The sequence below is a fragment of the Bos indicus x Bos taurus genome, chromosome 23 (assembly GCF_003369695.1).
Source record: "Bos indicus x Bos taurus breed Angus x Brahman F1 hybrid chromosome 23, Bos_hybrid_MaternalHap_v2.0, whole genome shotgun sequence".
NCBI classification, from domain to species: domain Eukaryota; kingdom Metazoa; phylum Chordata; class Mammalia; order Artiodactyla; family Bovidae; genus Bos; species Bos indicus x Bos taurus.
In genome coordinates this window covers 19,640,631-19,654,012 of record NC_040098.1, presented here as the reverse complement: position 1 = coordinate 19,654,012, position 13,382 = coordinate 19,640,631, and the positions used below count along the sequence as shown (strand labels likewise).

The following is a 13,382-nucleotide window of genomic DNA, read 5'->3' as shown; positions in this document are numbered from 1 at the left end:
TAAATTATTTTAATTTCAGTTTAGCATAATCTTATGCATGCTTGAATGTTTCATAAAAATAATCACAATGAAAGTAGTGTAGCCAAACCCAAATTTATATTATCCACAAAAAATCCGTTCACTGTTGGAAAAAGATAACATTATGATTTTATTCTTGCATGTTCAGTGATTGTCAGAGTTTCAGAAATTCCAGTTCAGTTGAATCTTGTCTCAAACTGAACTGTGCTTATTTTATCTACTGGCAGCTATTTGAAACCATTAGTCCTCTATCAAAAGTTTCTTAATTTGATAAGGAGTACATTCAGCTCTTAAACTTATGGATGATTATTGAAGTAATAAGTAGTAACTTCAGTTTTACTGTATTTCTGTTAATAATTTTAGAATTCTTTGAGAATTTGCCTATGATTTTTCTTTTTTTTTCTTTTTTGAGTGCTACATCTGGAAATGCTCAAAAGTTGTTTGCCTTTTTAAGAGAACAGTTTGCAGTGAAAGTATAACTCCTTTAGAGGTGAGGTTCAAGTTAACGAATGATGAACCATAATGTGAGGAAGCATAATATTGTGAATTATTATTTGGCAAACATAACTAATGCAGGCATTAGCTGCTGAAGCCATTAATAAAGTACTACTTGCAGAAAGCTAGAGAGATAGGCAACACAGAACTTTCTCTGTAAACTCTCAGAATGTAAACTAGAGTACAACCTAGCTTATTCAATAAGGACTAAATTCTTTAAGTTTGATATGTTTGTAGGTTCCATGATTAATGTGTAACTCGAGTATAAAAGGTGTATTTAGAATCTGTTAAAATTTGTAGATGTGACATCATTGTCATCAGGCATTTTATTTCTTAAAGTCAGAATTTATTTAAATGCACTTTTTTTTTCCAAAATAAATTTTTATTTCTACTTACAGGGGTGCCAAAGTAAGTTTTACTGAATAAAATTATGTAATATTTAGGTCTGTTGATAGTGTTTAAAGTAAACAAAAATAAACCCATAACAACCAAGGGTGGAGGAGTATCTAGATTTGTTTTTAGCTTTCTTTTTCATGGTTTCTCAGAAGTGTATCATATTATAAATACATTCAAAATGTTTTTCTCTGAGGATATGTAGCATTCCTATAAAGGTTAAATCAATAAAAATGATTTGGACACATTCCTAAGCATGGCTAGAACAGGTAGCCCGTTGTTTTAGGTACCCTTGAGTTTCTGGAGCAGATCATTATGGCGTAGCAAAAGAACTTACTAAAAGTTGCTTTCTATGTGTAGATGCATCAGCTTAAAAAAAGCAAGATTTTCTGACCTTCTAGAAATGAATATTTTTAGGGTAGCCCTGTGAATATTGATTTAATGATATGTTTTAAACTCCAAGTTCGAAGCGTTTTTTTTTTTTTTTTTCCCTCTTCTCCGAATGCTGAAGATACACCATAATTGATAAGGAAGAGGTACGTACAGGAAAAATGCAATGGGCGAGCCTTTCCAGCCAGTTTAGAATAAATGGTAGTCTTATGAGTAAAGAAAGATTCGCACATTATAATTGCAAAATTAGGAACGAGATGTGATTCTTTTTAGTCTTGCCAGTTTAGAAGAAAATTCCGTAGTCACTGGGATGTTATCTGTTCATTTGAGCAGTTCAGAAGGCAAGCTTACATTTGAGCATTTATTTTAAAAAGCGTATGTGCTTCTCCTTTGCTCAGTGTTGACTTCTTAGTGTGGTATTGTTGCTAGGGTTTTATTTTATGCGTTTGCTTCCTGCTCTCTTGTTCATTTCATGTTTGAGTGTGTAAGTTTTAAGTTCATATGTAAGTTTTCAGATCATACTCTTTTCACAGCTGCTTTTCAAAAAATAACTGTCAGCTTATAATAATAAGGTAATTTTTCTTAAAGTTTCCTTTAAAACAGCATTCAGGATATTGGATGTTTTCTGATCATGGAAGCACAATGAATTGACCATGTGTTTGGCAGAATAAGGTTTAAATCAAAGTGGAGAATTTGAGTTACATATAGTAATGTAGTTTCGTTATACAAAATTTCTAATCTTGTACATGTTAACATATATTTACTTTGTGCATAACTGCTTTATCGAAAATACTGTTATTTGTTGGAACACATGATTTCATTTCGTAGCTAAGAAAATAGTTTGAACGTGTCTCAGTAAAATTTTTTTATCTATATAAATTTATATAGAATGGTTAACCACTTAATAATGAAATAATTTAGCAATTTAAGCCAAATATTTTGCTTTCTTAAAAAGTTATTATCTCTTGATATATTCTGATTTATCATTATATTAAAAATAAGAATATTTATGAAAATAAAATAAGCTAATAATCACATAACTCAGTTTTCTCTCTAGATACTTGTGTATGATAATTTTAAAAAAATCTCCTTAGGTGTTTTCCTTGGTCCTGTTGGGACACTAAAATATTCTGCAATCCGCTCGCACATATTATAAGGGAAATATATTGTTAAATCTTTATTGTTAAATTAAGGGTGATGATCTTCTGACAATACTGATTATCTCTATCTAGGTTAGATAATGGCATTTTAAAAATAAGGTGGACACTTGTGGTAAAAAGTTTTAAAAAGGTTATATGTTTTCCTCCTAAAATAGAGAACATATTATATGTGTTTAGTTTTAACAAGTGAGGGAATGTAAAGAATTCTGTGTGAACACTGGAGTTTTAATAATATGAGAAAGAGGAGTTTCTACTTATGGAGAGAAGGTTGGATTAGTGATCAAAGGTTTGGATTACATTGACTTTCAGGTTTATATTGCTTTACAGATGTTCTGTAGGGCATTGTCTTTGTCAGTCTATCTGTTTTATGGATTCCCTTCTTAAATCTTTTTATTTTAGTGTTGAACTCTGTAAGAGAAGTAGCAGTTTTTTCTGCATTTTGTCAAAAGCTGAATTACCTGAAACGCTTTACAAATTTCATGAGAAGTAAAGAATTAATCTTGCTAGATTACCTTTTGTAACCAGCTATCTTGCCTGATATTGGATGCTACTGCCTTAATGGAAATTTCTTGTAGACATCTTCTTATGATGTCTTATTATTTTTGAATTGGGTGCTAAGGTCCTTGTAAGAAGTGCTTGTATAGTTTTACATTTATATGTTTTATGGAAAGCACAGTGATTGATAATGTAGATTCTTAGCATAAAGAACTTTTCTTTCTGTGCTAGTATAATGCAGATTTCTGTAATCTGATAGAAATTTATAAAATAAACTGAGAATTCACTTTTCAAAAAATAGGGTTTCTTTGAGCTGTATTTACAAAAAACTCTTATAATAAAATTTTTATTGATTAAAAGGAACATGCACACTGTAACTTTTGGATACCCTTGTGTCTAATTCTGGGATCAGATTACGCTAATACAGTAAAACCAATGGGATAAAAAATATTAATTATAAAATACAGCTTTTTTTTTTTTCAGTTTCATAGTGAATGAATTCACTTTATTTAGATCCATTTAAGTAGTTTTTAATCATTTGGTAGAAATGATGATACCTTTTCACTTGAAGATTGTCCTGGAAATTTGAAGTTTAAATTGGGAACTTCAGTAGAAAAATTAGAAATAAAATTAATTATAATTATTACTATCAAAATAACCAAATTAATATAGTGCCAAATTGTTTACCTAGATTATATTGTCAGTGAGTAAATATGTAGAAAATATGCCTGTTTAGCACCAGGCCAGAATTATTCTTTGATATAATGTGTGTAAATGGGTATTTGTTAACAGATTAATTGCATTTCATATTTTCCCTTGTGAAATATAGTAATTTGTTTAACTGATACCAGTTTTTAATGTAAATTTATAACTGGGAAATAACATCCTTGTGTTTTACAAGTGTATTTTAATCTTGTATTGCCTGATAGATGCCTAATCTCTATTGTTGGTTTTACAGATTAACATTTCTCTGTTAGTGTACATGCAAAAAGTAATTGATTGTCTTTCCAAATGAACCTCAAACCATACCTTAACTAACTAATTTATAATTATTTTCTTCCTGGTTTACAGTTATTATCCCAAGTTTCTCTAGTCACTTATGTATATGCCCAGGCAAATTCATATACTACATATTAAAATTTTCATAATTGAAAGAAATTGAAGTTTTATATACATGGCAAATACACGCCTCGCTATAGAACTATGTCCATATCAATGGAAAGTTCTGTGGAATACTGCAACATCATTATTAGAATTTTTCTAAAGAAAGAGTGCATATACATTTTTTAAACCTTACTGTTATTGTGATTTGGCTTGCGTTTTTCCTTTATTTCCTTTTTCAGCTTGTGCTTTTACCAAACCATACAATGGATTTAGTTGCTAGATACCTGACTGCAAGATGTATCTAACAATAAGGAGTGTATAAACAAAGTTTGGCATGCTCGTGGGCCATATAATTTTCACAAACCTGTAAATGTGTATTGAAATTTTGAGTTTTAAACTTTTAAGTCTTTTATGTAAATATATTTTTATAGGTGAGGGTATAATAATTTCAGTAGATACCACTGATAATAAAATTGAAAAGTAAAGTAAAATTGTTTGGTTTTGTGGTAGAAGTTATTGACCTTGCACAGGCTATTTAGGTGTGCCTTGTTAGGACTGTCACTTCTCTAATGTAACTCTTATGTATAATTTCTTAAGGGATGGTAATAGAAGTCATGCAGAGAACAGACTTTAAACTAATGGCCACCATAGTCTTAAGTACACGTCTGGGAATAATGCAGCTTTTTAAATTTTCTGACATCACTACATCTAATTTTAAGGTATCTTAAATATCATTAAAATTGCATTCACTTAGTGTATGTCTGTGTAGTGCAGAAATCCTTATTTTGTGGACAGTTGATTGGAAAATTGAAAATCACTTAGAGCTAAAATCACACTTGGTATGAGTTTTAGTCCTGAACTGCATATTGGATGTTGGACTTATGAGTAGTAACAAGAACACAGAGTATTTAGTGGAGATGTATAAATAATGAATTTTTTTTCGCTGCATGTATTAAATGCTTATATAGGACTCAGTTCTACAGCTCATTTTATTTTTGAATTATCTTAGATATCCTGATGAATGATGAGGTTTTTATTTATGTAAGACAGCATATTTATGAAAAAATATACCTTAGAGTCAACATCCTGTTCAACAACAACAGTAAACACCCGAATGATTGAGACCGTGTCGCTTACATTCAGCCCTGCACCAAGGTTGAATCCTACGTCTTCAGTAAATAATATAAAGGAGAGACATTCCGAAGAATTCAACAGAAGATGAAGATTTTTGTATACAATGTAATAAAAGAGCATTTAATCTCAGTTGCTATTCAGATCTTTAAAAAATTATGTGGGAATGTATGTGTGCTTGCTGTTAAATGGACAAAAGCTTGTGGTCAGCTGTGGTTAAGATTGTAAGGAGGCTCCCTTTGAATAAGGTATAGAATTTCCCCGTTATTTTTTGAATTGTAACACATTAAACAAAATACGTATTGACTGAATTCCATAAACTTTGAAATGGCAATAGATTGTATCAAGGTGTATATTTTCATTATGTGAGACTTCCTTCTCTGAAAATTTGTTTTAAAACTGTTTCATATTTCTTGAAGCATTTCCATGTACTTTAGACAACTTAAAGTATTTTGCTCCTTAGAAAATACTTGAGTATGGAGTTTGTTGTTATCCTTATTATGGGAGACTAATGACTTTTTTTGCGGGGGGGATAAAAATTTGTATTCAGTGGATTCACTGGTCTAGGAGAAAAAGGTAGTGCATTTTGGTTACCTCATAGGAAGACTGCGTAAATTAGCATTGATTTTGCTAGCACCCATTTACTAATAAATTTTGCATGGCAAATAGCTAGGAAAAATAGTTATGCTTTAGTCATATTATAGTTTTTTGTTCGTGGGAAGGATTTCTTCATATTGAAGGTATTTGCCTGTTTGACCACGTCTATTATTTTTACAGAGGCACAGTGTAGAGGTAGACTGTCCAGTGAACCTTAATGTGAAATTATCTCTAAAGACTTTTGTTAGGTAATTAATTGCGTTTGCAATCTTAATTCTTTTGAGGAGCTTCGTATGACCTCACTGTTGACTTAGAGTTGTCCCATTTAAGTTTCTTGGAACAAAGGTTAGAACAGCATGCAAGGTTTTTTTTTTGCATGCTTTGGAGAGGAGTTTGAGATGTTACCCTGTTTTGCCATTAGTTTTCAAGTATGCATGGGTGCATCATTAATCATAGGAAATGCAAAAATAAATAATCCAGTCCCATTGGATTTTTTTATATGAATACTTACCTTTTCCCTTTTTTGTATATACAGTTGAGGTATTTAGGTAACCCCTAACCTTTTGCTTCAACAAAGAAGTACAGTATAAAAATATCACCACAGTTTTCATGTGAGCAGCTCTTGAGAAGGGAAAAAAAGCCCTCTAGATGAATATTTGTTGGGGAAAAAAAGTTGTGATACAGAATGTCTTAACTCAGGCCCAATACAGTACTTGAGGACCACCAGTGTATAAAATTGAAAGCACATGAGCTAGAAAAGGTTTGTAATTGATTAGCGCTGCTTGGAAGTATTGAAGTACAGTGAGTTTTGATTTGTGAATGGTTCTATTCAATAAAGATTAATTCTGTGTGTTTGATAAAATCTTACTGCCTTCAATGAGTTAGTTTCTTCCCCCCTCTGCAGTTTATTTAACCATCAAATATTTCAGTGTTCTTTTAACAAACTGGAACATTTCTATCTTACTGAATTTAGCATTAGCATGACTGATTTAAATAAGTCAAACTATCAGTGATTAGCTTGAAGGGTGTAATCGAATAGATTAATTTTTTCTTCTTTTAAAATGACTAGAATATATCATAATATAACCATGTGTATTTCATGCTTTCTTGTGATTTAAAGACTATCAGGTTTATATAGACTAACAAAAATTTTTTTCTGATTTCTTTTAAATCTTTTATGTTCTAAAATATTATAATGTTTAAATGTGAAATCTTTACCAGTTTTCATGTAAAATTATGTTTATTTACTCTTATGTAAAATAATTCATAATAAGTATGTTTGGAAATTGCATCAACCTTGTTAGTTTTTAATAGGAGTGATCCTCTATGTATGTTCTTTTTAAATCATCTCCCTGGATTTTGGAGTTTAGCTCTCTTATTTTAGAAGCAAGTTGTGACACTTTGTTGCTAGTCAGTCTTGAAACTATAAAGTCACTATCATTGGTATGAACCACAAGTATTGTTTTGGAAGTCAGTGTTCACACATCACGTTCTGTTGGGCACTGTGATCAGTTGCAAAGTTTTATGTAGAAATTGTCAGCTGATATATTTTCATAAGTAAGTTTTTAATGGTAAGATCCTCCATGAGTTACATCTATTTATTTTAACAGACTTCATTTATGATAAATAATGAACAGATTTTGAGTAGCACAGATTGAAAATTCATACACACACACTCTCTCACATACTCACACATACACTCACATTGTTTTCCCTCATTATTTTGAGGTGAAGCAGTTGGTCAGCTTTGTCCCTCACCTAGGAAGAGCCCGAACTTTTAAAAGTATTTTACAAAATCGGAGTACATACTTTTGACATTTCATTAGGTTATTTTGGTGGTCAATTAGGTAAAAATGTAAAGCCTGAAGTGAGGTTTCAGGCTTCAGATGGATCCCAGAAGGGGAATGTTTGTAGTGTGATGATACCCTTGTACCTTCTGTCCACCGCCCACCTGTAATTAGTCCGGTGAAGTGGGTGCATTTTATGTTCTCTATCCAGGCTCTCCAATACTGTTTGGGTGTGGGAAGGGGTAAATTCCACTTTGCAGAAGAGGAAGACTTAAGTTATGATGTATAAGCATATATGACATGTGATAGAAGATTATCTAATTCACTGTTACATGCCTTGTTTCTAACTTGATCAAGTTTTGAAAATTTTACTGTAGAAATAGTTATTAAAGATGTTTCAGAAATATAAGACTCCCTGACATGATAGAATAAAGAACATTTTAACATATTTTTTGTGACTATATTAATAACTTTAAATCTAATGCTGAAATAGTGCTTGAAATTTGTGTTCCTGATCTGGTTTGAAAAGTCATTATTTTCTTAAAGCAGAGTAATATTGTGAAGAGTAACTTAACTTCTTGAGGTGCCTGTTTCAAGTTATCCCTCCATACAACAATTGTTTTAAGCATTTTTACCCCTCTTTTTGAGTAGGAACAGCAAAAGTTTCCATGTAGAAACTATAATTACAAGAGTTGTTAATGCAGTCTAGTTGTGTATATGTTCTGCTTCCTTAATGCAGAAGTTTTTACAGTAATGCTTATTACCTTCCATTACATTAAAAAATAATCTGTGATTATTATATTGGATGTGCTATATCTGAGGGGGCCCACTTAGAGCTGTTGAGGAGTCACTACAGCAGTTTTACATTTTTTGGTAAAATACATAGTACATTTCCTCACCCTTTTAAGAGAAACCTTTTTTCTCCTTCAGGTTTAATTATTTCTCTTTGACCGAAACTAAGACTGATCCTCTGGTAGCCAGTTAAAATGTGTGAAGTAGGAGGAGTAAAGGAAACTCCAATCGTTAGTTGTAAGTGATAAAGCAAAGTTAATACAGGTATACGCAGCAAAAGGATTTATTTTAAGGGATAAAAGAAAATTTTATAAACTTGTCTTATAGAACATGTTGGACATCATAAAGAGAATCTTGTAAGTGTTTAGCTGTTTTACTATATTACCACTTTAGCTGATGAATGTTAAAGTAGTTTACTTTTTGTATCAACACTAACTGGAAATTAAATATTAATACTATATTATGCCTGTTTTATTTGAAGTCCAGCATGACTTAATTGGTCTGGCTCTTTTAAATCATGCAGAGTATCCTTACAGAATTTTCTTTTTTATGATACTAAACGATAACTCATTTGGTAGGTTCAAGAGTATGATTAAAAGAATCCTAGACGTTTTGATGTTTGTTGTGTGTTTATAACAAGTTCTACATGTGGGTAATAGTGTATAGATGTAAATGAAAATTGTATAGAAAGTTATGATTGCTTGTAAGTTTTTGAAGACTTCTGTGAGCTTTTTAATATCTTGGATTCCTGGGCAACTATAAAGAGTTTTTAAAAATGGCTGTTAAATACTTATCATAATTTTTTTCTGTTGAATATATGCTTTAGTTCTGTAAAATTGTTTAGAAACAAGCTTGTGCAGATAGCTTATGATGCAGTTTAAAATTATAAATAGATATCTTTTAGTTGAGCTGGTTAAAATGTTAGTTATACTGCAGGTTTCTTTCTCTGTTTTGCATGCTTGAGTATAATGTCAAGATACTTCTGTGGTCTGTTATTTTGTAAAATTGCTTCCTTTTTAAAGTTTGCTCAAATATTGGGAGCTGCCGGAATGAATACTTTTCACAATACTTTGACTAATTTAGTGTCTAATTTTATTTCAGTGAGGGTTAATGAGAATATTAAACTTTGCTTTACTGTTTCGGCTACCTCATTTCTATAACCCTAGAAAACATTTAGACTAATGTGAGATAATTTAATTTTTTCTATTTCAAGTCATTAGCCCGAGAAGTAGATAAGTTACAGATGCCAGAAGCACATTTGTACTGCAATTTCATTTTTCAGCTTTCAGTGCAACAAAACAGCATCATTATGACCTTTCATATAATGTTAGCCGGCGAAGCTAGCAAGTTTATCCGAGCAACATACCTTTCTGTTTAACAGGTTCATCTCTGATAGGATTTTAAAATATGATAACACTTACCCCAAAAGAAGTTTTGCTGACATGGTGTCACTGTGCTGAAGAGGCTGTTTGATGCCATAGTCCCTCCTTTTTTTTCAGATAGAACTTGTACCCTCTGTTGTAAATTCTGCTTGCAGCCTTAAACTGAAAACACAAACCATACCCAAACCTTGTTTTAGTTTTACAGTATGCCTGCAGTACATAGACTTGATATTTATTTTTTTTCTGTCAAGAAATTATGTAGCTGGTAGCATGGGAAAAGCAAGGAAACAAAACAAAAAAGAGAATGAGCAAATATTGGAAGGACCTACTATTACTGCATAGACTGTGGTTTAGAGAGCACTCACTGACTCTGTTGGTCTCGGTGGCTGGTAGGGACCTGCGGAGATTAACCATTTAAAAACCAGAGACTTCTTGCTGTCCTCCTGGAGAAAGTTTGCACCGCACTTGTGGTTCTGTGGTTGTTTGTGAGGCGAATGAAGCATTCACACAATCCAAAAAAGCAAAAGCTTTCAAACTCCTTTTTTTTGCAAGCACTATTACTGGAGAGACAGAATCATGTGGTTTGTGACCTCACAGTACTCACAGTCAAGTGGGACTGCCTACCACTGTGGCTTCCCCCCCTTGCTCATGCTCTCTCTTTCTTTCTCTCTCTCCCTCTGACAAAAGGCTTGTGGTAAGGCCCTTCCTGGCATCCAGAAGGATATAGCTTTTTAATTTTTGTGACTCATGAGGATTTGGATAGAATACAAATGCTGAAGGAGCCCAAACTCCTGTAAGGTTAAGCGTCTGTGGAGCAGAGCTCTGCAGTTGGGGGCTTTCTTTTCTATCCCCCACCCCTATATTTTTGGTGCCTCCTCCTTTTATTTAGTTCATTATTGTGTCTGTGGAGAAGTGAGCAAAATTGGCTCAAGAGGCGGTGTGTGAAGTCCTGAACAACAGTGATGATTTACAGTAATTTACATCTTTGGACTGTATCACATTCTGGGGTCTGCTTCATATTTGCTGGGTGATTGGAGTCCTGTTTTTCTTTTTCTTGTCTTCTTAAACTCGTGAATCTGTAACTCATTGTAAAAAAGTTTACCTTTTTTAAGGTCTGGTTGCAAACTGCTTGCTGGGCTTGACTGTAAATTGGCTGTCATGAAAGTGTTAGTCTGGGAATTCCTTTACAAATATTAAATCATGTCTGTCTAGTTTATGTATGATCAATACTGGATGCCGGCTCCTACAATAAAGATGAAATATAATTAGTACATTTTGTATTACATTTACCTTTATCTCATGGCTAGTTTGAGTATCTTATAAAAATGAATAGCAAGAATTATAGCATAGTTTATTGGATGGATCTTAGTTTTCTTTATGCCTGTAATAATTTTTTATTTTTCAAGGAAATATACTCATTTTGTATAATCCTTTAAATAGTTTCTTTGGATATTAGTTTTAACAGAGCCTTTGATAGCAAATCTTATACAAATATAAAGTAAAATTCTTATGTTGTAACGTAGATTGTTAAATGTTATTGATTTTTCTGAGCTCAGAATGGAGTGGGTTAACAGAAGTTGTATTTTTTGTTTATAATAGAAGCTTTGAAATAAATTACAAAATGCTGTGTGTAGTAAGGAATAATGCACACAGAGTATGTGAGTCGTCTCGATTTGCTAATTCTGATTCAGAAGAAAATTGGAAACATCTTTGGGAAACTATCTCCTTTTTTGCCCCTTTGGACATGTATGTATAGAACTCATTTTCTTATTAGGATGATTATATATCATAGGCAGAGAATTTCATATTTATGAATAGAGCTTCCTGTTTTCATCAGTTGAGAGCGATGGGGTATTTTTCAACAAAAATTATCAAGCTGAACAGACCAATTTCTAGGCATTTTTTGGCCAGTTATCCACGCCACTCTGAATTTGCATGTTAGACTTCTTCCTGGTGTGATAGTAACCAGGAGTGGCATGAAGTAAATGACTGGGAGGGTGGGCGGAGACAGTGAATTACACAACATTATTCAGGGTATATAATGGGGTAGGGCTGGGAAATAGTAAGGAAGATATTAGAGCCAAAATGTCCCTTCGTGTGGTCATCCTAGCCTACTTCAATATCTGCTTTTGGTTTATATTCGGTAAAGATAAATGTACTAATATGTTCGTAAGCTTCTTAGAAAAAAATAATTTCCCCAAAATACACTGGGAGGACATTGAAATGGCTTTAATTCTTTATTATTCAAATGTCTAGAACTTTTCCATAATAAACTTTTAGTGATAAAAGAAATACATTTTAGTGTTTTATTCAAAATACAGATTTGTCGTGCCTCATCATGTATGTAAACAGATTTTACATTGAAAACTAAAAGATTTCATTTATCGTGCAGTTATTCGTGCAAAAAGAGAAAAGTCATTCATTGATTCTCTTTCTTAAATAAGGCGTGCAGTGGGATCCGTAGCTATAATTAATATCTAAAGTAAGTTAAAGGACAACTTTGTCCATATAATTTGTGGAATTTTCAAGCATAATTCCATATGCTCATGCAATAGCACAGAATTAGGCAATTGAGAAAAATGTAGTAGTCTGATAAGTATAAACTTTTTTTCTTTTCAGATTTTTTCCAGTTATGATTCCGTGACATCTTGTAACCCCAACTTTTTGCTAAATGTTTTCTCCCTTAAAATATTTTTTTTAATTAAGTGTACTATGATCCTCTAAATTAACTGTGTATGTATTTGAATAATTTCTAACATCTATGTGTCTCTTAACTGCTTGTTCTCTTTTGCAGGTAACCCTTCTGCACATAATTTTTAGGTCAGAGTAAAGCACTCTTACTGCTTAATAGCTTAGTAGATATTGTTGACTATGACCTTTCTGCTCTGGGTGAGGCCCATCTCATTCTGACTGGAGAACATATGAGGTCATGAGCTTTAAAGTTTGCATATTCATTATCTGCATACACAAAAACACATACATATATTTTTTTTCTTTTTCTAAATTGAAAATCTATCCTCTTTGGAGTAACTATTACTTTGGGGTAAAAATTTAAAAACAATAGTGATAACGGGTACACATTTGATAATTGACAGTTTGTTTCATTAGAAATAGCTTACCACATATGATGAAGAGGGACTGACTCAGCAGAGTCATTGCAGATAAAGCCCTTGATTATGCTTCGCATCAGAAGTGAAAGCCACAGGGTTTTTTTTGTTGTTGTCTGGTTTTTAAAGACCCTCAAAACTTCATTTTTTCGGGGGATATATGAGTATTTGTTATGTTGAAGTAAGTAATGAATTTAACTCTGCTGTATAAATTATGTATTATAATGCCATGGAAATTATAGCTTTGAACTTGAAAACAGTTTCACAAAAGTAATTTTGCTTCCCATTACCTTATATTTAATAAGTTTGTCAACATTGGTTGAACTTTTTATATTGTATATTGTTAGATGATATAACACTGTAATGTTTTAAATACTACATATAGCTTCATTGTTACCTTTTGAATCATTTTAAAAATTTTCTGAATTAATGATCCTTTTATAATACAATCATTTTATCACTATCAGTCTTGTGCCCATTTCTATGTTTTTTTTAAATTGTTTTAAACTTCTCTTTGTTGCTACTCTATTT

At 32.1% G+C, this 13,382-nt stretch overlaps 2 protein-coding genes across 11 annotated transcripts in view; one reads left to right on the top strand and one right to left on the bottom strand.

Moving 5' to 3' along the window:
* The window catches only part of RUNX2 (runt related transcription factor 2), a 351,996-nt gene extending 341,795 nt beyond the window's left edge, over positions 1-10,201 (bottom strand). For 4 of the 6 annotated variants that reach the window (XM_027524843.1, XM_027524846.1, XM_027524845.1 and 1 more), the window contains exons 1-2: positions 10,110-10,201; positions 9,784-9,906 (exon numbers count right to left, since the gene is read on the bottom strand). In XM_027524843.1, the coding sequence (XP_027380644.1) occupies positions 9,784-9,841 (58 nt within the window). In that variant the 5' untranslated portion in view covers positions 9,842-9,906; positions 10,110-10,201. Of the gene's footprint in view, positions 1-9,783; positions 9,907-10,073 lie in introns of those variants that run through there. The other 2 variants (XM_027524844.1, XM_027524842.1) reach the window with 2 other exon arrangements.
* The window catches only part of SUPT3H (SPT3 homolog, SAGA and STAGA complex component), a 414,047-nt gene that overhangs the window by 37,224 nt on the left and 363,441 nt on the right, over positions 1-13,382 (top strand). The window lies entirely within an intron of this gene.